We start from the raw sequence: 24,860 nt of genomic DNA, 5'->3' as shown, positions 1-24,860 counted from the left end.
ACTTTTTATGTTTTTCAAATGTTTTCAGGATTTGCAAGTTGCAAAGAATCTAGACACGCACCATAAATCTGGTGAATTTATGCTATTTTAAATCAATTGTATTATGGAAGATATTATTACTTATTTGGTTTTAAAAAATTTAAAAAAAACACATTATTTATGCTAAATCTCGGCTCTTCAGTGCATGTAGAACGGTGCACCTACAAGCTTTGTTTGGAACAGAAAATAAAAGTTTTAGAAATTTTTTTAAGATACACAAATTAATTCATAAGTAATAGTTGGATAAAATATCAATGAAATTTAGTTGCATTTTTTTGCAATAAACTAATTATTTTTTAAATAATTTTTAACAATCGTTCTGGATTTTAAAAATGCAATATTTTTTTAATTAATTATAGTAACTTTTACAATAATCAATGCGGGAGTAAAAAATTACACCTTAAATCTAATAATCGGGTATCCACATAGTATAAGAACCCATTTAATTAATTCGTATGACATACCCTTAATATAAAAAGTAATTTTTAAACAAAAACATGTCTTTTTTATTATTTTAAATTAAAAGTTGTTTGAAAATTTTGTGTTTTTGGTTCAAAAAAATTTGCATTGCATTCAACTATATAATTTTAAAACCAAAAACCGAATCGGCCGAAATCAGTCTCAAAAATAATTTATTGAATTGAATACAAATTATTAATTTAATATGATTTCATGCAAATAATATATATATAAAAATATAAATAAATTCATAAGTTTAAACTGAAAAAAAAAATTTTAACATGAATAAAATTATAAAAAACCACAAATAACTATTAAAAAATTACTCTTTTATACGGTCTAAATTTCAAATACCGAGTTTTATAATTAGTTTGCAAACGTTTTTTGACTTGAATAGAGTATCTATAACATATTATTGCTGAAATTTCAAAACAAAATAAAATTTAAAATCCCTCTATTGCGAAATTTTCAGAGGTGACGCATTTTGGCCCTTTGACAAATGTTAACAAATTGCAAACCTAAAATTTCTTTCTTAATCTGCTGTTTTATAACTGTTTTATTGTACTTAAACAAAATAATTCAATGGCGAAAATTTGCACATATTTTACCTTTGTATGGCATTAAATAAATTTGCCCTCACTATACATTAAATTTAATTTTACCGCTATCAACCGTTTAGGTTAATTAGGATAATTATAGAATTATGTAGATAATCTTTAAAGTATTTTCGAGGAAAATATTTTGCTAACTTTAAAGCTGCCTCTACTATCAAAATAAAAAAAAGTGGGACGTAAGTTATTTTTTAATTGCTCACATTTAAAATTTTTATGTAATAATATGATTTAATTTATTAGTACGATGATTTATCATATTAAATTGGAATCTAGCATTAACTTAAAAAGACCATTTATAACTTTTAGTTCCTAATAAATGCCAATTGAGCTATAACTTTTAATGAACTGAAACTTTAAGCAGTTCAAGAATGTACTTCAATAAGACTTTTACGAAAACAACTTACATAAAACTTATATCAACTTGCATCAACTTAGAACTTATAGCATTCTTCATTCTTATGATTTGTTTCGTTCAACATTAAATAAACAGAGCGCAAAATGTAATGTAAAAATGAGTGTGCCAAAAAGCCAGTATATTGAGCTTGAAACATGTCTTGTGACATTAACTGACAGTGCATTGTATTTATATATCTTTTTGGGATTCATTTAGACAATTTTACTTAACCAAAACTTTCCCGCTCAAGTTCGGTCCACTAACTTCCCTGTGCTACAGTACTTGTTTTGAATCTATTCAATAATAATAATAATAGTCGAAAAATAATACGGTAGAACCTTGATTATTCGACGAAATTTGGACCAACTTCGTATAATCTAAATATTTTGCTTATAAAGTTATCAATTTTTCATCTGTAAACCACGAAAAACAAGTTTTTTAAATAGTTAAATATAATCAAAATAATAATAATAATTTTATTAATGATAATTCTATTCAATAACAATAATAATCAAAATAATACAGTCGAACCTTGATTATTCTAAGAAATTTGGACCAATTTCGTATAATCGAAATATTCTGATTGTTTTCACTTATTTATCTGTAAACTGCGAAAAACAAGTTTTTTAAATAGTTATTTTTTTAATATGACCATTCAATAAATGTCCAAAGAAATATAAACATATTTAATTTTAAAATCTCCTTTCACTCTTCCATCAGACAGTGGTACTCCTTCATTTGTACCAAGTATAACAACTAATTCTGAATCATTAGCTGATTTCATTGATTTTTGAAGTTGATTGCTCTCGTTTATATTCCTTAACAAGCTTTGTAAAGAATTTTCGTTTACGTGCGCAAAGGAATATGATATATGACACGCCTCCTTCTGACAGAAGTAGAGACTATGATGGTAAAATTAAACTATTCTAGCACTTGACGCATGAAACAATGAAAGCTACTACTTTCAGAATCAGATTTCTATAGCAAAATCTAAGCAACCAACCTCACCAACTAACAAACATTATCAAATTAAGTTATCAACTGTAGTAGTGCAGTACTAAGAGGATTTATTTAAAAGACCTCGTTTATAACTGAAGTAAGACAACGTATTACTGAAATTGTGAAGAAAAAAAACTAAAGAAACATGACTTTTTTTTAAAATATTGGAATTTATTTAGATTAACAGAATAGATTGGTTTAAAGGGTTTTGTATAATGGAAATTATACTTGACAGTTGTAAAAAATGATCCATTTTAACATCAATAAATGCATTAAAGTGAGCTGTAAGAAAAGAAATTCTTAGACTACCTTTGGTATAGACCAGTGGTTACCAATTGGCGACCAGCAGGCCACATCCAGCCCGCCAAGCCTTTCTTGTGGGCCGCGAACTACAATATATTATTTGTCATTTTTTGCTGACAATTTTCGTAACAAATCTATATGGGTTTAAAGTATTTTTGGTCGTTAAAAAAACCTAATTTCTTTGTTTCTGTGTAATTTAACATACCAACGATGCAAAAAACTTATTTCTCAGGCAAAAATCTACTTCTTATTTTAACTTGTAATTCAATACTTTTGTTTCGTACAACTTGATAAAAATCTGACAGTAATATTTAATGTTTCTTTAAACATAAAAGAGCCCTATATAAAATTCTGATAAATTTGCGGCTCGCCATTTGACTGGTGTTTTTAATTGCGGCCGCCCGCCTAATGTAAGTTGGAAACCCCTGGTATGGACCATTAGATTCGAAAGTTGATATTCTTGCGAATTTTTGCAGTTGCTAAAAGAACCGGATAACGCTGAATGATATAATAACTAATCCAAAAAAATAAACTATTCCATAGTATAATTTTAAATTTAGATACCCGTTAAATTCAAATAAATTACAAAAATAAGAAACAGACAGTTGAGCTTTGTTAAACAGACAAAAAATCAATAAATCTATCTTTACGGTATCAATATTACTACTTATAAAGTTGTAAAAGTAAAATTTCTTAAATTTACAAAAGTAAATAACATTAATCATGGAGTAATGAATATTCTCTATTGTGTTAAATGGGTTATAAAATAATGCTTTTGTATAGACCCTAAATTATCTTAATTAAAATTATACATTATCCTTTTACGCCAACAGAATAATAAAATCTTCGATTTAATAATCTCTCTTTGTATATCTATATGTATACAGAGTTTTCATTAATCAAAAATCTGATTTTTTTTTTTTTTTTTAAATATCGTCGATCCCTCTCCCTCATAATATCTGCATCCGGATTTCCCTGACCCTAGCGATACCCTCTGAAAGCTTGCGGCTGAGGAAAAAAAAATTGATAGCCGTCAAAACAAGAAAGAAAACATTCGGCTAAGACAATAAAACAAAAACAGAAGAAACTTGGAATATGCGGAAAGTGCTGACCCATATGTGCAGGTGCTACTCGACGAGAAATAAAAGCGTGGGCCGAAAAAGAAACGAACGCCCACGGATTTTTCGCGTCACGACACGTGACCACTACTCCAATACATTACCACGTGAGTGGCGGTTATGAAAAAGAAGCATGGCGATGAAAACTATTCAAATATTAAGGAGTTATGTTGAGTACTATTATTTAGTGCATCCTTTTCTTTCCAAGAAAAGTTTCGAAGAAATTGCGATAGTTTAATGAGGTCGTTTGCCTAGAAAAGGTGAGAGTTATTCGTAATTGATTTGTTGTTATCGCAAAGTTACCCTTCAAAATTAATATTTTGTTGATTACAATTGAAATTTGTAATAAGAAGTTAACAATTAATTGTTTGAAACTTTAACCATTAAGAATACTGTTTTTATGTACGGAGTTTTGCCTTAAATAAAAATGTTAAACTGTCATGTTTATGCGACCTATAAAACAATTTTTAAAATTACTTAATATTTATTTACCTCCATTGAAATGTCTTAAAAAAAACAATTATTTTTATTTCGGTCCGAAGAAAATTGCAATTATTATAAAATTGTTGTTAATTTTTTTGTTTAATAATCTTTATTTTATAATAATAAATTATCTTAAAATTATTGTTTTTTATACAAGTTTTTATGCAAATTCATAATTAATATTTTTTCATATGAATTATAATTTCATTCGGGAAAATCGTATTTTAAACTAACAAATTAATTTCCATTTTTGTCTTTAAGTACTTCATTTCTTTTTTTAATCAGCATTCCTTTGTTTTATAATAAAGAAATTCGCTTTCTACTTTTTAAATATAAAAAAAAATATCGCAATTTTTTATCAAAATATAAAGATATCGCAATAAAAAAGATAACGCAATTATAGTTGGGATGTTTTAATTTTTCAATTGAAAGTAAATTTAACTAATAATAATTTTAAATTTTAATTACATGTTTTAGTATTATTCATACATTGTAACAATATTTGAAACATATTGTTGGATGCAATATATGTTTTCGTAATTTTTTAATGCATTTATATTTGGAATGCTTCCTTTTTTAAAGAAAGCTGTTGTTTTTTCATTTTTTTAAAATAATACTACTTTTCTATATTAATTAAATCTTTTTAATATTTATAACAAACGTGTATTTAAAATTTCAACCAGAAGTTTAAATAACAGTATGATTAACTAAATAGTTCAAATTTAATTCAATTCAATTAAAATTCAAATTTTGTACGGCTAAATTATACTTAACAACAGGTATTTAAAAAAAGGTAATTTTCTGTTATAAAGACAGTTTTGCAATTTTTCCCAAGATTTTATTTCTTTCCAAATTTAGCTTTTGGCATAAAAAAATATATATATATATAATACAATATTTTATCTGACTTTCTCTGTTTTCGATTAATTTACTGACAGAAAGTCCTTTGTAAAAACTACTCGATATCTTTTTCTAATAAATGCCTTATTACAGCAAAAAAGTATTTTTAAACATCCTAATTTGTTTCGCTTTCATTTCAGATGAGGTAAACAATGTTTATTTTATATATTTTTGTACTATAAAATTTTATGTCAAAACTACATTTAAATATACAAAAATAAGCAATAATTACATGAAACAAATACCCCAGAATAATTTTCAATTTGTCGCACAGTAAACCAACATCCTTGATTCGAAACAATATGTTAATTAAAACAATAAAAGCTCAGAAGCCATTACAAGACATCAAAATGTCTTCAGATATCAACCCTTATCATATCTAGTAACATAATAATGATTAATTCTCATCCCATCACTTTCATCCACTCTCAAAAGTGCCGAATCAAAAAATTAATTATAAAACAAACATATTTTCTTTCTGGGTTCGTTCTTTTTGTTAAATGGCTTCAATATGACAGCCGTTTCATTGGCTTTCCGTGAATCCAACCTACGCACATTAGCCCGGCTTTATCTTTGCCTCTCTGATAAATAACCACAAGATGGATGAAGTGGCCGCTTGATTCAGTTGTCACACGTCGAGGAACGTTGACAACTGTTGATAGAACATATCAACTTACTGAACTTTAGACTACGAAATCCGGTAAAATAAATGTTACACTAATTTCTTACTGTCTGAAGTTAAACGGAATTATTTAATGAGTAAATAATACACGGAGAAAAAAATCGGGTAAAATTATCGTACTTTATAGTAATAACATTTCTGTTAAATAAAACCATAATTCTGGTTAATAAAAACACGCTATACTCTATTTAAACTATTCATTTGGTAATTTTTTGTAACTGTTTACCAGAAACTGTGGTTTTTAGTTTCCTTATTTGTGACGGTATTTTCTTTATTTGTGAATAATACACGGAAAGAAATTCTTGTAAGTCTACCGTACAGTACAGTAATGGCGTTTCTGGTAAATAAAACCATAATTCTGATTAATAAAAATACGATATACTGTATTTAAACTATTCATTTGGTAATTTTTCCGATTAAATTGTAACGGTTTACCAGAAAATGTAATTTTCAGTTTCTTTATTTCTGACGGTATTTTCTTTGTTTGTGAATAATGCACGGAGAAAAAGATTCTTGTGAATCTACTGTACAGTATAGTAGTGGGGTTTCTGGTAAATAAAACCATAATTCTGATTAATAAAAGACACAATATACCATATTTGAGCAATTTATTTTGTAATTTTTCAGTTTAAATTGTAACTGCTTACCAGAAACTGTGCTTTTCAGTTTCTTTATTTGTGACGGTATTTTCTTTGTTTGTGAATAATACACGGAAAGAAATTCTTGTAAGTCTACCGTACAGTACAGTAATGGCGTTTCTGGTAAAAAAAAATTATAATTCTGATTAATAAAAAACACAATATACGGTATTTGAACAATTCTTTTTTTAATTTTTCCGTTTAAATTGTAACGTTTAACCAGGAATTTTGGTTTTCAAAATCATAGTTCTTATTATTATAGTTATTATAATAAAAAACACAATATACGGTATTTGAACAATTCATTTTGTAATTTTTCCGATTAAATTGTAACGGTTTACTAGAAACTGTGGTTTTCAGTTTCTTTATTTGTGACGGTATTTTCTTTGTTTGTGAATAATACACGGAAAAAAATTCTTGTAAGTCTACCGCACAGTAATGGCGTTTCTGGTAAATAAAACCATAATTCTGATTAATAAAAGACAAAATATACGGTATTTGAACAATTCATTTTGTAATTTTTCCGTTTAAATTGTAACGTTTAATCAGGAATTTTAGTTTTCAAAATCATAGTTCTTATTATTATAGTTATTATAATAAAAAGCACAATATACGGTATTTGAACAATTCATTTTGTAACTTTTCCGTTTAAATTGTTACGTTTAACCAGGAATTTTGGTTTTCAAAATCATAGTTCTTATTATTATAGTTATTATTATAAAAAACACAATATACGGTATTTGAACAATTCATTTTGTAATTTTTCCGTTTAAATTGTAACGTTTAACCAGGAATTTTGGTTTTCGAAATCATAGTTCTTATTATTGTACTTATTATTATAAAAAACACAATATACGGTATTTGAACGATTCATTTTGTAATTTTACCGTTTAAATTGTAACGTTTAACCAGGAATTTTGGTTTTCAAAATTATAGTTCTTATTACCCCACATTTAATGAAAAATACAAAAGTGGAAATGAAATTTAATTGAACAAATGGTTTTTATGACATACTGTAAAATATCATGATAAAATTACCACATTTACCAAATTTTATCACTTATTATTAAATCATATTTTATTGTTAATTTTACCAAAATCAATATCAAAGCGTTTGGTAAAAATTACCGATACCCATAGAGCCAGAAACACGGTAAACTTTACCATATTTTGATAGTTTTGATCATACTTTTTTTCTCATTGTAAATAAGCTTTTTTGAGTTTCGAATATAGAATTATTTTGACATACGTGTTTAGACCGAATTTTTTTATTTCATAAATTTCTTTGGAGATTGCTTAGCTAAATTAATGTACAAAAATAATGTAAAATAATTCGAATAAAATGATAGAGCAAATCGGTAAAATGAGTTTATGAAATTGTAAAGCTGAAATGTATGAAAATAGTAAATGAATTAAATAAATTCTTAAAAAAATATTATAAAAATATAAAATTTTAAAATTTAAAAAATTCAAATCATAAAAATGTTAATAAAAATAGAAATAACTTCTGATAAATAACCGCAAGATAATTGCAGTGGCCGATAGATTTCGTTGTCACCGTTGAAATGTCGGCAACTGTTTTTAGAACATAATTTTAATAGGTATTCAAATTTTCTTATATAAATTTTCTAATTTCTCACGGCCCAGAATTTAAAAATGCATATATTTAATTAGTGATAAATATGTTAGTTTTTAAAATTTAATATTGTTCTCCGTTATAGCATTTTGATAATTTTTCATTTAGAAACAGGCGGTTTTTTAAATTTTTTATGAAGTTTAGTTAAAATTCGTAAATAAAAATTCTAATAATGTGATTATATTCTAAAAATGGAATTTATTAAACTATCAAATTATTTTTTTAAAAAGAAAACGAAAAAAGTTATGAAAATGCAAAAGGAATTAAAGAATTTAAAAAATAATAAAAGAATATTTGATGATTTAGGTATGGTTTAGAAATAGATTTTTCTTTATAAATTCTTTTGAACTATTATTTAAAGTGAAACTATTATAAAAAATTAAACTAATATTAAAATGCAGACCAAAATTATGGATTTTTTGAAATATAGGTAAAATTTATTTATCCAATTTTGCAATTAAAAAAAATAAATAAATAAATGTATGAAATTCTAAAAATAGAACTTTTAAAATAAATGAAAATCTGATGATTTCGAAGCAAGTATTCCTGAAAAAACTTCAGAAACTGTTCGGTATTAAATTGTGCAATTTATTGTTTGTACTAAGTGTTTAAAAACTTAATTTATTCTTAAATAAACACTTTTTCAACTTTTTAAGTTTCAAATTTTGATTCATTTTTCATTATTGTATGATGGTGATAGATAGGTTACAAATCACATTTTTATAAGTATTGTATTTAAAATAATGCTGAAAAACTCAAATTAAATTACAAAATTCAAAAATTAAAACTTTTGATAAAAGGAATTTATCAAAATAAAAATTAATGGAAAAACTTTGTAGACTTGAATAAACGATACATTTTTGTTATAATTATAACCGTAATTGTTATTATAATTATAACCGCATGTTTTCAAGTTACCCCTTCGTTATAACGTGAAGCATCTATTAAAAAACCCAATATTGGTCAAAGAAATTCCTTCGAAATCTGTTAAGTATTAATATTTTTTTTAAATAAATTACATCGTAATGCATTGTTCTATTGTTGAATATTTTTTAAACCAAAATTTAAATAATATTTAACAATGACGCACCTAAGGTATAGCTTTATAAATCAGGGAATTTTTTTACATACATTGAATAGGCTTTTATCAATGAGTTTTGACTTTCAAATTCAAAATAATCTTACATTGTAAAGCAAGAAGACTTAACAAATATTTATCAAATTATTATTATACAATGAAACAAAACTCTCCTTGGTAGTTAAAGTTTGAAAAAATTTTCTAATTATAACCAAAACTCTTTCTTTCAGAAAAGAAACTTTTTTTCGAATAAAATGCTTCCTTAAAATGAACTTTTATGTTGTTTTATAATTGCAACAATTTGTTTTATTAACACTATTTTTAAATTGGAAGAGATTCATGCACTGTCAAAAATTCCAGATCAAATTACGATAAAAAGTGCCGGCACCCTAGAAATAGCATTCGTAAAACTAATCTTACCGTAAAATCCATTTTTAACATAAAACCATAAATGTACAGAATCACTGTAATTAAACTGTAATAACTATTTAATTACAGTGATTCGAAAATTTTACAATAAATATTACTGTAAAAATTACGGTGAATCAAATTCTTGTTCTGTGAAATTTAACGATAAAAAATGGATTTCAAGGTAAAAAGTACCGCCTCCTGAGTGCCGGTAGATTTTACCGTAATTAGATCCTGAATTTTTTACAGTGTACTTACACACAGTTATATTATTAAATTGGCTACGGCCACTACATGTACAAAAAACACGCGCAACATTTAATAATTTCTCATTAAAACTTCATACTCTTATCTCTCTAAAATTAAAATAAAATATGATTAGTTGTATATAATTAGTTTTTATCAATATTTAGCGGTTTTTAAAATATTTTTTCTTTGTACAGACAGTGGCATAAAATAAATAGGCCTAACCTATGCTAATACGTTGATCCAAGTAATTTCATTTTTGGAAGCTATAATTTACTGTGTGATGAAAAGCATTCTTTAATTTATTTTCAAGATCCTTATCGTTTTGATTTTATTTATTTATTAACCTTAGCATTTCAAGAATGGCAAAGCTAAGTGTTAAATTTTATTCAGATAAAAATTCTGCAAGTACAGAATTTTATTCTTTATAGATCTTATCTTAATCTTAAAATTGAATGTAAAGCCCGGATATGAATAGATATTTCTATTTGGCGAAGAAAACGATTATCAGAATTTTTTTTAACACTCGCCGTGACAGGCTTGCTGTGAAATTGAGTTACGTTTTAGATTTTATCTCTGCAGTAACTATGTAAGTAAATAATAACGCCTTGATTTATCCATCACTTTGTTTTGTATTTGTTTGTCTTACGTTGTTTTCGTGTTATTTAAAATTTAATTCAATGTTGAATTGAAGTTATGGCTTTTCTGAATCAGATAATAAAAATACCCGTTTCTTATGTATAGCATAATCTGTCCATTAATTTTTTTTTGTTTGTAACTTTCTAATTAGAAAAAATAAATCTTCAACTGTGCCGCTCACAATATTTATTTTATCTATTCTTGATTTTCTTAAGCATTTAAATTTATTAATAACATAAAAATGTTTAAACTTTTTTATGTATTTTTGCAATTCTATATTTTTAAGCATACACTATTCGAAATATAAATGCTGGCATATTCCTTTGCTTGAAAACCAGTAATAATTATGATAATTCTTAATTAAGTAACAAATTTAATTCCGAAAAAATAATATATTAATAAATAATAATAATAAATATATTTGGTATTTTAAACAAATCTTTAAAACTATTTACGCTGTTAAAAACTTAGTCTAATAAAAAGTTGAGTAACATTTTAAAAAATTTCATTATTTTAATAATTCCTTTTCATTGAGTTGTATTTATCAAACACGAATTAATTCTGCTAATTGTAATAGGATTATAGTAACAACGAGTTGTGCGTATAGTTAGTTTAAGAAAATCATTTTCAAACCAGTCCTATATATGGCAACGAACGTTGACTATTTTACTTTTTATTTTCTCTGACACATCTGTAATCTATGTCATTAAAATATATTGATTAAGTATAATTAAAAACAATTTTAAACACCTTTGATGCAATACTTTGTTTTTCGTTATTTATATCCATTAATTTTATCTGTAAATTTTGGGGGAAAAACCTTTTCTTTTTTAAAAATTGAAACATATTTTGTGAGCATTACTAGAAATGAATTCAGCTTTATCTACACAGATATCTACACAGAGAAAGAATTTCTGGAAAAATTATGGTACTGTATGGTAGAGACATTTCTGGTAAAAAGAATCCATAATTCTGATTTTAAAATCTAAATATATATGGAATTTAAACCATTCTTTTGGTAATTTTTCAGTAAATATAATAACGGTTTGCAGTAAATTCTGGTTTTGAAAATTATAGTTCATATCATATATCCCTCATTTAGTAAATAATACAAAACTGAAAAGTAAATTTAACCCAAAGGAATCATTTTTAGGCCATGCTCAAAAGTATCATGATAAAATTACTAACTTTTAACACACATTATAAAACAACGTTTTGTTTTATTTGTAAGTTATAAGCGAATAAATGGATTTTATGTCGTGTTCAAAGGTGTCATGATAAAATTAGCTAACTTTATCGCATTAACCAAATTTTACCACATATTATGAAACGATATTTAAGTTTTAATTTTACCAAAATCATTACTAAATTGCTTCGGTAAAAATTACCGGGCTTTTTTGTCTTTCCATAGAGTCAGAAATACAGTAAATTTTACAAGATTTTGGTAGCTTTGACAGGGTACGTAGCGTTTTTAAAAAGTGCTTAAAGATGCATTTTTTCGATTTTCGTTTTTTAAAAGCCGGTGCTTTTTTCATTGGGTGTTTTTAAAAAAGTGCTTAATTTTCCCTTTTTCAAAATGAGATTTTTCCTTTACTATGTTGATTTTCTCTTCGAATTATGCAAAAAGGCACATTTCACATTATTCTATTCAACGTTTTCATAATCAATTCAACCCCCAATCTATTTCGGCGTATAGTCTGTCCGTAGCATATGAAAATGAAATTCGTTTTACATGATTCAAAATTTCATGATTTTTGACAGTTATCAAAAACAATGCCAAAAGGTTTTTTTTGACATGACGGTTAAAACAAGATAAAACCGTCGATTATCAAAAACTTTCCAATCCTGACTAATTATGATATTTTTTAAAGCGCTTAAAAATATTTTTTGAGTGCTTGAAAAGTGCTTAAAAGGTGCTATTTTTTGTTGAATAATTTGGCTACGCACCATGTTTGACAGTACTTTTTTTCTTAGTGTAGTGTGGCAAACATAAACTAAATTTGTTATTTCACTTAGTTTATTAATCTTCAAAACTCTATTCAAAAGAGCATGTTCTTATGACGTTATTTTTTCTGTAAGTTTGCCATTAAAGTTCTTTTTAAAACAGTATTTTTATACTTAACTTATTTTTATTACGAGTTAACTTTTAAAATTCCTGTTAAAACTATAAATTATAATGATAGAAAACTTATCTCAAAAATTTTAACTTCACAATTCGATATCCATTAACACCCAACCCAAGGCAATGCTTGAAAATCATGACACCGGTAATTTTCTGACCTCTGGATACCATTCTTCACATGAAGATATCTTTGACCATGGAATAAGAGTTTTTACCCTATATGAAATTAATCCGATAAATTATTGGGGTTAAAAAGCTAGCACTTCGTCATAGCAACGAGAATACTTCAATTTTAAGAAGAAATAACTGCTAAGGGTCATGAGGTTTTGAAACTCATCTTTAATGTAAAAGAATGGAAAAGCTTGGAGGCATAAAAATATATGAGTACCAGCTAAGAGATTATCGAAATTTGTTTGTCTTAAATCTTCCTTTTTATATCATTGCCACTGGTTTATAGCTTTATTACACAACATATTTGAATTATATTGTAAATAACAAAAGGAAATTTGCTATTTGCTTATATTTATTTATAAATATATAGTTGCAAAATCGCGGATATTATTAAAACATGTTGTATAATTGCGAGTCCGTTCATTTTTTTTCATTAATAATTATCTTTCTATGCGCATAAACAATTAACTTTAAGTCATTTATATTTTTGTTACTTTAACTTCAAGTGTGTTGAACATTATGCTGCTAAGATTTATATATGCGATTCTTTCTTAAGACCTTACCATTTTGACAAGTTTTGCTTTTACATTTACTGTGTTTATTTAGGGATCTCATTTATGTAGAATTTATTTTAACTTCTTTAAAAAAAATGTATACATTATTGTTTATTTATTTTGCTTAATTTGACATCAAAATCTTGTTGATATTTCAACAGCTTCCGGAGTTATTAATTTTTACTGAAGCGCGTATTCACGGACTCAAATTAATCAACAAACTTAAAATTGTTACAAATGTTTTCAATTCCATTGCAACAAAAACCTAAAAACTCCATTTGTATTTAAATTAAAATAATTTTATTTAATTAAAGTAAAATTTAAACATTTGAGCTATATTTTGATAATAATTAATTAAAAAATATTTTTTTTTGAAAATTTTGAATCTTTAAAATTCAAAAAAATAAAAATAAATGAATTTAAAAAAATAAAAAATATATTTGTTTCATATTTCAATGAGTTTAGTTTGTTTACTAGAGTATACATCCGTTTTATTGTTGCGAGTTAATTTTTAAACATTTAAAATAATTTTCATGTTTTAAACATTTAAAATAATTTTCCTGTTTTAAACATTTAAAATAATTTTCATGTTTTCATTTAAAATAATTTTCATGTTTTAAACATTTATAATGGTTTTTATTTCACTGTGCATGAAACGGGGTTCATTTATGAAAAATGAAAAACAATAAATGTTCAAAACTGTACACCTTACATACATTTATATATATTTTAAAGGGAAATATGGATTTTGATACTGTTTTTAAACTAGTATGTTCTGTCATTACATTTTTTAAGCGTACGTGTAAGCAACGCTTCATTATTTTTTGATCTTCTTTTTGAATCAATTATTTCTCCGTCAATGACCTACTGCGAATAGAAAGAAATATTTACTTCTTTTAAACTTATTTTCCGAACATTATCGGTTACAGTGTATTACCGGTAAAACAACATTTTTAAACACCCACGCATAACTTGTTCATGCTGAGTGGTTTTAATGTTTTTAATGAATTATCCCTATTTTCTGGTCAAAATGGCATCAAAAAATCGTATATTTAATATCAATAAATGATATATTAATCATATATAATGTAACATGTTGATAAAGTCGTATATACTGTACTGTGCTGTATTGTAAGAAAACTTAATCCCATCGAATTAATTATTTATTGATTTGAAAGTGAGTTCAGTTCTATTTTATTATAAAAAACTGTTAAAAGTTGAAATTCCTTTTAATCAAAATCTAACAATTAAGAATAAAACGAATATTATGTTATAAAAAGCCTTTCTGATTTTTTTATTGTATATTTTCTTAAGAAATCTTAAATAATTGCAACAATTTGGCTAAAAAGTTTTGTCTTAATTTTTAAAATATACTTATGGGTAGTAAGATATCACTTTTTACAGTTTACTAAATACTACATTTTATTAAGATAATTAAACTTTAAATTATATCAAAATACAGCTTTTTAAACATCGACTTTTAAATTGAAACATTTTAAGAAAATGAACTTATTGAAAAAGACATATGATATTACATACAAAAGTTAATTTGTACATCGCATAATGATTAAACACGTTAATTTTGCTATGATTCTTTACGTTTACAATTGAACTTATCATAGTTAGTAAACGGCAAACTCGATAACTCTATTTGAAAATAATTAATAATTTTTATAATCTATTTTACAAAATTATATGCCAAATATTGAGCAAAAAGGCTAGAAGATAGTTTAATAGATTTAATTCATAATCAGGGGTCTGTTTAGAGGAAATTTGGGTCCGTTAACGGCCCCTTCACATAATATCTTTTCATAAAAACGGACCGTTCACAAAATATTTTAACTTAAAAACGGACCCTTCGCAAAAAAATTTATCTTTTAATCGGACCCCTCACAAATTTGTTTATCTTCATTATTGTTTTGTTAATCGAATAAACCCTTTCCAGGGAAGGGGGGGAGAAAGACAGATGTAAACGAACTAAATTTTGTCTCCAGCAGACACTTCTTCCTTTATTTGTCCGAAATTAATATTCTGTGTTCAGCAGCATAGGCTAAATACCAAATAGTTGTATGTACCATCGCTAATTTAGTAGCTGCAATTGAAGTTTATTTTTAAAAATTTAATTTTTTTAGTTATAATTTTACAGTGTTGAGCATCATCTTGTATGTCTTTAAAATTTAAAAACTCCTTGAAAATTTTTTTTTGCAATAACGGAACCTATTTGCACAAATTTACAAAAGCGGACCCTGGTTGAAAGAATGTGACTTAACGTTTATTTTATATTCACAAATTACGAGTAATTTTTTCACAATTTTACAAAAACGGACCCTTTACAAAATGTCTGGACAGATCCCTGATAATGTCTAAACTTACATTATCAATGTATTAAGGTAATAAAAAATGTCCTATGTGTAACGAAAGCTGTTAGTTTACGCAATAAGTTGTACATATGCTTTTAAATGATTGAATAAATCTGATGAAAATTAAGAGAGTTATCTTGTTCTTGAGTGTGGTGTAGGCTGCTTTGAGTAAGATATAATTTTTAAACTTAAAAATTAATGTAATTTAAATTAATTTAAATTTTAAATTTAACAATTGAAAAAACTACATGCAAAAATCTTAAAATGAATTATTTCTCGAAACAGCAGCATTTGTTAAAGGCACTTTATGAAATACTGTTTTTAAAAAAAATTGAAACTGAACTTTGACTATTACAAATTATTATCACAATATCACGTGTGTGAATAGTGAAACTAAGGACCTTGATTAAAACACATGAATCATACACAACCTAATCTGTACGGCGAAAACAATTCGGACAAAATTACCGTATAGTATAGTAATAACATTTCTGGCAAATAAAATCATAATTCTGGTTAATAAAACCAAACTATACGGTACTCAAACTATTCAGTTGGCAATTTTTCTTTTATTAAGGTAACGGATTCAAGAAATTTTGATTTTCAGAATTATAGCTCTTATTGCCACACATTTAGTAAAGAACTGAAAAGTAACTTTATGCGATTAAATGGTTTTTATGCCATGTTCAAAGATGTCATGATAAAATTACCTAATTTTATCGCATTAACCAAATTTTATCACATATTATTAAACGATATTTAAGTTTTAATTTAACCAAAATCATCACCAAATCGCTTTGGTAAACATTATCGAGCTTTTTGGTGTTCCCATATAGCCAGAAACACGGTAAATTTTACCATTTTCTGGTTGTATTGACAGTACTTTTTTTCCGAATGTGTTTTCATCATTTTGCTTAATGTACAAATTAGTATTTTTTTTACAAATATTTTGCAAGGTATGACAAACTTAGATAATAAAAAAATTTAGAATAACAATTTTCCTTATATAAAAAAAAGAGATACACGCTATAATGAAAGCGTGTAAGCGTTTTTAATCCTAATGGCAATCACGATAAAATAGATTAAAATTATCAAATTACTAATAGGTTGTGACACAACAAATTTTTCAGACAATACGACCTTGGACTTAATCTATTTTAAACTTGAATAATAAAAGCAAAAGATATAATTTAGATAGTTTTGGATAAGTAAATAAACAAAATATTTATGGCATATTTTCAATTTTACTTAAAAAATTCTGTTTCACAGTATGCAATCCCACGCGAAGCTCACAAAACGTTCTCTTCCCAAATTAGTAGCTCCTAAAATCCTGTAATTTCGACTTTTCTGCAATATATTATTATAGACATGTAACGTAATGCACATTTAATCCATACTTTCTCTATATAAACATGTTTGATATTTTTATTTTATTTTATAATCGTCGTTGAACAGCCGACCCAGTTTTATGGGTTTACGACTACTAATGTTCAACTCCATAGCCTTGTAATTTTGAACCCAATACAGAAGACAAGTAAACACCTGGATCGAGCATTGGGAGAAATTTGCCTTCATGGAGGACTTTTTGATGGAGCTAACCCGCATTTGCCTTGCATGGAGAGAAAGAACACGAGAACCTCCCACGGTTAGCCTGACGGCAAGGGGACTCTAATCCATGATCCGTCTACCACTGAGGATACTTCACGTCAGCACTGTGGTCTGTGCAAGCCGGAAGCGGAATTCGTATCGACTGGGATTCGAACCCAGTTTGCCTCATTGGAAGGCGAACGCTCTATCCCCTGAGCCATCGCGGCTCAAATATATTTAATATGTATTTGTTATATTAAACAGAATAAGGGGCGTAATGGCTAAGTCTCCACAAGCCTGCGTTCAATGACATGATGGTTTGGCATTGCGCACTATACGCTTTTATTTCCCAATCTAGCTGTTACCCATCAATTTAAGGCTGGGTGGGTTTCTTACCTCCACCATTGATATAACCCTAATCCTTCACAATAACAGTTTAGTGCCTTAATTACTGTTTCTTTCCGCCTCAATAACTATTAAGCCTAACTGTTAAACAAAAATTGGGAAAACAAGTTGTGAAATACTAGCACATTTCCTAGAAATTGTAACAATTCAAATTACCACTATTATGAAAACGTAAGTAATTAAAATACTATAAACATAAAATAAACCTCTATGAGGTGCATGAATCGCTAGATATCTTTTAACGTTTAAATTAAATAAATATATTGTTTATATATGATATGGTTTTTAAAAATCGTTACAAAATAGACATAAAAACAGGAAAGGAATTGCATATAAATCTTAATGTCTACACTGTTAGAATTTTGGACCATGTCAAACTATAATATCGCTTAAATTTTCTGATCCTTCGTAAATTCGAACTATAATGTCGAGTAAATTAATTTTTCTCGAGCTTGTAAAAAATTCCTGTTATATCAATGGTGGAGTAACTGTAAAAAATTCCGAATCGAATTACGGTAAAAAGTACCGGCCGGCACTTAGGGTGCAGCACTTTTTACCGTAATTTTTTCTAGAATTTTTTACAGTATAATTCAATCTAAAAGAAAGTTGTTTAATTTAACACTTTGGGTTATAACGTATGCGCATGATGGTACAGTTCAAGTATCGATAAATCGGTTAAATGTTGAACCAACTTGTTTGAAAATGCAGCATCTGTAACAAAACATGCTTGGGGCTCCATACTAAACCTTCTGCGAATAAATTTTATTTTATTTTTACTTTTTTTTCTTTCATTTTATTTATTTTTATTTTATGTTAATTTTTTTTTTTTGTTAGTAAAACTGTTATTTAAACTTTATAATGACAATTTATTCTTTTCAACAGTTATTAACGAAACAATTTTTGTTATTAAAATATATAATTCGAGAAATGCGCACTTTTATCTGATGTTGTTGATATTTATCCAAGTTGCTGATATTTAATGGGTCAATATTATCCTGGCAACTTATCTATCTGCTGATAAGAAAAAATTTCGATATTATTAGAATTTGCGAGTATTTGACAAGATAATTTTGTTTAGAGCAATTTAGCTCAAATTCGGAGCGTCAGATTAGTCAATATAAAATATTCCGTATTATTATTATTTAAATTTTTTGAAAAATGTTTTCCTCCTATGAAGAACGAAGTAAAATGTTATTGGTGTGTTCTTCAAGATCCTAGTTTTTTATCACCTCTGTTTCCAGTAAGTTTTTCTTCCTTCTATGCGAATTGTAATCATAAAATTGAAAATTATTTTAAATGTGTTCAAACAAAAAAAATATTTCAAGCTATTTTATTTAACAAACTATTTTTTTTTGAATTGTCAGCATAATTCTCCATAAAAAATGTTTTATGAAAGCAGCTGATTATACTGTAGAAAAAGTATAGTGTAAACTGCCAAATATGATAAAATTTACCTTGTTTCTGGTTCTTTGAACACACCAAAACAAATGGTAATTTTTACCAACGTGGCTTGGTTATGATTTTTTGGTAAAATAAGCAACAAAATGTGTTTTTATTAGCATGCTGTTTGGTAGTAAATGTAGTAAAATGTCAGCTAAGAAAAAAGTAATTTTTCATGATACCTTAGAATAAGGCATAAAACCATTTTTTCGGTAAAAATAAACTTTTCAGTTTTGTATTTTTACTGAATGAGTGGTAATAGGACTATAATTTTGAAGTAAAGAATTTCCGGTTAACCGTTACCGTAGAACTGAAAAATTAACAAATAAATGGTTTAAATACCGTATATTTTTATTTTATTCTCAGAATGATGGTTATTTTAACCACAATTTTTTCTCCGTGATAATTTTTTGCTTTAAAATTTATATAATTTTCTTCCACAATATAAAAAAATAACAAGAAATAAAAGTTTTTTAATTTTTCTGAACAATTCTGTTAATGCAAACAAATAACAATAACATTGGTCAACTATTTTTATGATTTTAGCTTTAAATATCTGACTATGACAATTAATCTTTAAAATGTATGGTAACTCAGGTTTTTTTTTATCATATAGAAATAAATTGCTTTAAAATAATCTGCGACTAATGTTAAAATAATAATATTGAACTAAGTAGAATAAAGGTAAAAATTATTCAAATCCCTCAGAAAATTTAATTGAATACATTTTTAAGCGATTCAACTAACTTATCTCTGAAATTAATTTTAATGTAAATTAATGAAATACGTTGTGAATAAAATACAAAACTAATACGACGCATTTTTATTGAACGACTTAAATATCCAAATACCTAACTTATGTTAAAAATATTTTCTCACATTTGGTTAAATTTTACGAAAATATCTGTGTCAGTAGTGTTTAAAAAAGCTAAAAACATAGTTCTTTATATATCAGAATTATTGAGTATTTTTCTTAGTATTTAAAAGAAGAAAAATCAACATTTTTATAAAATCCTTTATCAATTCATTTTTTTTTCATACATCGGATCACTTTAGTATTTCAAAGGTCCACACGAAATGGTGCTAGAAATTTTTAAATATTTCTGACCAGCAAGATTAATTTTCTACAATATTTTAAAACGTAATGTCTACAACTTTCCTTTATTTATTAAAAATTGTCAATTTTTATTTTTTATTTAAATAGATTTTAAAAAATTACTTTTAATTTGCTTTTTAAAATTAAAATAAATATAAATTAGTTTTGTAATTATTTTTAACGCATATTATTTTGTAAAAATATTTTTTTAAAAAAACTTTCATGACACATATTACGTAATTGTTTCTGTTGGTGTAGCACGAAATATCTTTTAATTATTCCTAAAAGTTAGAATTATATTATTTTACTAAGCAAAAATAGACTTCAAAAGGTCAAAATGGTTTTAATGTAATATATATTTAATTAAAATAATTTATATAATATTAAACTAAAATTTTTGCGGTTAAAACACGTAATTTTTTTGTCTTGCGAATAATCTTTTAACTGAGAAAGAAACCATGAACTATACGAATCGAATCCGATTTATCGATAATTACAGACAACAGTAAGAAATATATTGAGACCAAATAAAATAGTTCGTCTTGGGTGGTCTGAGGAATCACAACATATGTCTTAAATAAAATCTAAATATCTAGTTCTCTTTTCCATATCTGTATATTAATAACTATCTACCGCTTTGTATTCATATAATTTAGATACTGTTTTCCTTTCAAGTAAAATTATAGATGTATATAACTCAAAATTTATCTTAGCACATAAACCAGATTTTATTTGATTAAGCCTGTCCTTGCAATTTTATTCCTGTTTGCTCGTAAAAACATTGTTTTTACATCGGTAGATTGCGCTTAATTCTTTGAAACATATCTAATTTATTAAATTAATTTCCGTATTTTGAAGTTTGATCTAATTTTTTTTCATTACTAGACTTCTTCAAGGATGAAGTTTTTTTTATTAAACTAGTCAGAGTTTTTTGAATTTTAATAAAAGATTGAATGCGAATTTTTTTCTTCAAATAACCAAGAAATAAATAATAGACAAATAATCCAACAGAACAATATCAACCTTGTGGATCTAAATAAATTTTTAAAATAGTTTTATTTTGCAAAATAGTGTTTAAATTCAATGAGAAATATTTTGTGTCCTTTTTGTCCGAAAATAGATCTGTTACCATCTATTTTAAACGAAATTGAAACATCTTTTTAAAATCGTTATTAGATTTTATCTGCATTTAGCTTTATTGAATCTTTTAAGTTATTGAATCTTTTAGAATAACATGCATTCGCATTTGCGATATGAAAAAAGAAGTTTTTTGTTAAAATTATAGAAATTATTATCGAATTATAGAAATTATTATAGAATTATAGATGTTAAGTAAAACATTTGTAACAATATCGATGGCTCGGAAAAACACTATTAACTTAGCGAATCTAAATAAATTTTTCAAAATAGTGTTAAATTCATTGATAAATATTTTGTGCATTTTTATCTGGAAATAGATCTGTTACCAACTATTTTAAGCAAAATTAAAACATCTTTTTCAAATTCTTTTCTACATTTTATGTGTAACCAGTTTTTTTGAAAAGTACATTTAATCTTTTAGAATAACATTGCGTTCACATTTGTGATACGAAAAAAAGATGTTTTTCATTAGAATAATTAGATAAAAAAAATTAAAGTGAAATACACTTTTTTTTAAAAAAAAGGCTGTAACTATTTCGATGCTAACTCATTATTTTAGTAAAGAAAATATAGTAATATAACATTTTATTGAAAATACTACGTATCTATCCGCGTTTTTTTTCACATTTTCATACTTTTATTTTCAAATGTAGTAAGCGATTTCAAAAGGAAGAAGTGGCTGTCTCTAATTTGTTCATGTATATTTCTTCCCTAGAACGTTACTTTATTAAACAAAGGAAAGACAAACAAAGAGTCATTTAAATTTTATAACTCTAGTGGATCTATAACTAAGAAAACTGTAAGCCTGTAAACTGTACGCTCTGTAACCAAGATTAAAACACTGTTTATTAATTTGTTGTAACCAAGGATTCGAAACCATTTTCCTAATTTCCTACATGAAAAGAAAACATTAAAATAGTTTAAAAAATTGAAAATGCCAGCCCCTAGATATAAGGTCACAAACAGCTTACAACATCTGTGGCTACTCTTTAAAAACGCTTAATCACGTGTATGTTAGATGCTAAAGCAAAAATTTATAATTGTGGTGATTCGGGCAATACAGATTTTCTATGGACCCTGTACACAAAAAAATATAGATTACATGTTTCAAATGTTAATATCAAAACTAATAGACCTTTTTTTGATGTTGCTATGCTTAATCATTGATTAACATATTGCTGTGGTAATAAATCACGTTTATTTTGCGTAAATCGCAATTAATAAAATTAAACACAAACGCATACACACACTATTGTTTCGGTTAAATGCAGAGTCTTTCTCTGTTTGATTTTGCACTTAAATATACATGTTAAATGAAATTTTAAAAATTCTAATAGTTTCTCGTCTTTTTTGTTTTAGATTTAGAAATACAAGATATTCCATTTCTATGATTCAACATGTTCGGATCAAACGGGCCATGCTCCCCAACAGACTACATGTCCCAATACTCGAACATTCTGGAACCCATCTACTACCCAACTTCGTCAGAAGTCTTTCCTCAAAACCAACTATTCTCATTCGACTCCGATCCTGACTGTCACAGCTCTGCACCACCCACACCTGATGTTATTTCAGGTCTCATTAGCTTGACGAGTGGTCCTAGTCCATCAGAGATGTCATGTGGATCTTTTGGGGACATTACATCCCCTGAAGACTACAATTCGGCATCGTCACCACCATATCCATCTGTGGACATCTCTGCTGTGAAAGCCACAAGAACTAAACTCATCAAAGAAGGACTTAAGTTGACTATCCAAAGTAGAAGAATGGTCCATGGCTTGGACAATGTTAGACCCGAATATCGGCACCCCCCTAAAGAAGAGGTAAGAAGTATTTTGATGCAATCGAACTTTACAAAACTATACTTTTGAACTAGTAGCTTAACACTGTAATTGTTCAGTGTTAAGCTACTAGTTCAAAATACTTTGTTTAAATGAATGCATTTAGTTCATCAGGATAAATCCAATCGTAGGATTAATCCTGATGAACAAAATGCCTTCATTTAAACGGAGTATTATATTAAAATTAAACAATCTGTGTAAGCCAAAATTTGTTTTTAAAAAAAAGTTTTGAATTTAACATTACTGTCTTAAACAGTTTTGCATTTGGCGCTTTTCCAGTAGATATAAGAACAACAAAAATTTTACACCATAAAAATTAAGGATATTTTTTATCTTCACATCACTTCAACTATCACAAAATATTAAATGGGTCAATATTTTATAAGACATAATCTATGATCCGTGTAAAGAAAACATGCTAAATGAGAATAGTGAAATTATATACGAGTGACAAACTTTAAAAGCGTATTTAGCAACCCAGCTTAAGTTTAAAAAGGGAGATACTATTTAAAAAGTGGCAGCACCGAACACTAAACTCTCTAGCGAGGTAGGGGAGGAGATTAAACTATTATCTTAGAGCACAGTAAAAAAGGACTTTTTAAACATTAAAAACTAAACATTTAGGTTTTTCTAAAATTACTTTATACTACATATTCTATTTGCATTAGTTACTAGGAAAGTTAAAGGTTGTCAATATTTCAGACACTTTAATTATATACCTTCGGAACATTTAATAGGATACAACCAACTTCATCAATAAGATGAATAGAGTACAAGTCTTCATTACCACTTTCTTACATGCACCAATTATATAATTTAAAATTTGAAGTATCTTTTATGAACCTAATAAGTGCTTTTGAATGCTAGTGCCTCACTTTTGTCAAAAATTCTAAGATCAAATAGATAAAAATGAATCTTAATTGGTCTTATATCTTACCCAGAAAAAAAAATTCGTAAAATTCCAACAATATTTTATTTTAAAAATTATTTTATATAAATAATGTATGACTAAGAACTATTTCATCTACAAAAATTCAGATAGTAAAAGTACAAGGTATAGCTGGCGTGTGATAATTCTTACAATATGTCTTTCTCTCTCTCTCTCTCTCTCTTTGTATATATATATATATATATCTTTTTTTAATTCAATTTTTGCTTTCATTTTTCTTAGGTTGAAAAGTTAAAGCATATTTAAGTTGTCTCGTGATGAGTAAAAAATGCTTATGTTGAGAACGGAGTTTGTAAGTGGCACTGCATGTAGCCACTAAAGTTATGACATCATTATTGTTCTTGATCACCTAATAAAATGACACGAGCGTCAACGGCTCGCGATCTTGTTATCGTTTTTCCTTTAATAAACGTTTTTTGTGAAATGAACCTGAATTATATTTCAACTAACAACACAACCGCATCTGGTAGAGCCAGCCGATAGATTTATGAAGTTATTTTAGTGTTGTTCGCAACAGCTTATTTTTAACTATAGAAAATTTGTTTACAGGTTTTTTTTT

General features: G+C 26.5%; 1 protein-coding gene and 1 long non-coding RNA gene across 5 annotated transcripts in view; one reads left to right on the top strand and one right to left on the bottom strand.

The window, feature by feature from the left end:
* The window catches only part of LOC139426296 (uncharacterized), a 119,189-nt gene that overhangs the window by 72,106 nt on the left and 22,223 nt on the right, over positions 1 to 24,860 (bottom strand). The gene's annotated exons all lie outside the window — the stretch shown is intronic.
* LOC107455074 (cyclic AMP-dependent transcription factor ATF-3) overlaps positions 1 to 24,860 on the top strand; it is a 99,683-nt gene that overhangs the window by 56,057 nt on the left and 18,766 nt on the right. For 2 of the 4 annotated variants that reach the window (XM_071184511.1, XM_016072495.4), the window contains exon 2: positions 22,871 to 23,334. In XM_071184511.1, coding sequence (XP_071040612.1) covers positions 22,909 to 23,334 — 426 coding nt within the window. In that variant the 5' untranslated portion in view covers positions 22,871 to 22,908. Of the gene's footprint in view, positions 1 to 4,015; positions 4,187 to 18,893; positions 19,076 to 22,870; positions 23,335 to 24,860 lie in introns of those variants that run through there. The other 2 variants (XM_016072491.4, XM_016072490.4) reach the window with 2 other exon arrangements.

Source organism: Parasteatoda tepidariorum, chromosome 8 (genome assembly GCF_043381705.1).
Source record: "Parasteatoda tepidariorum isolate YZ-2023 chromosome 8, CAS_Ptep_4.0, whole genome shotgun sequence".
Taxonomy (NCBI): domain Eukaryota; kingdom Metazoa; phylum Arthropoda; class Arachnida; order Araneae; family Theridiidae; genus Parasteatoda; species Parasteatoda tepidariorum.
Note: the sequence above shows the minus strand (reverse complement) of the source record. Positions and strands in the feature narration are given on the sequence as shown.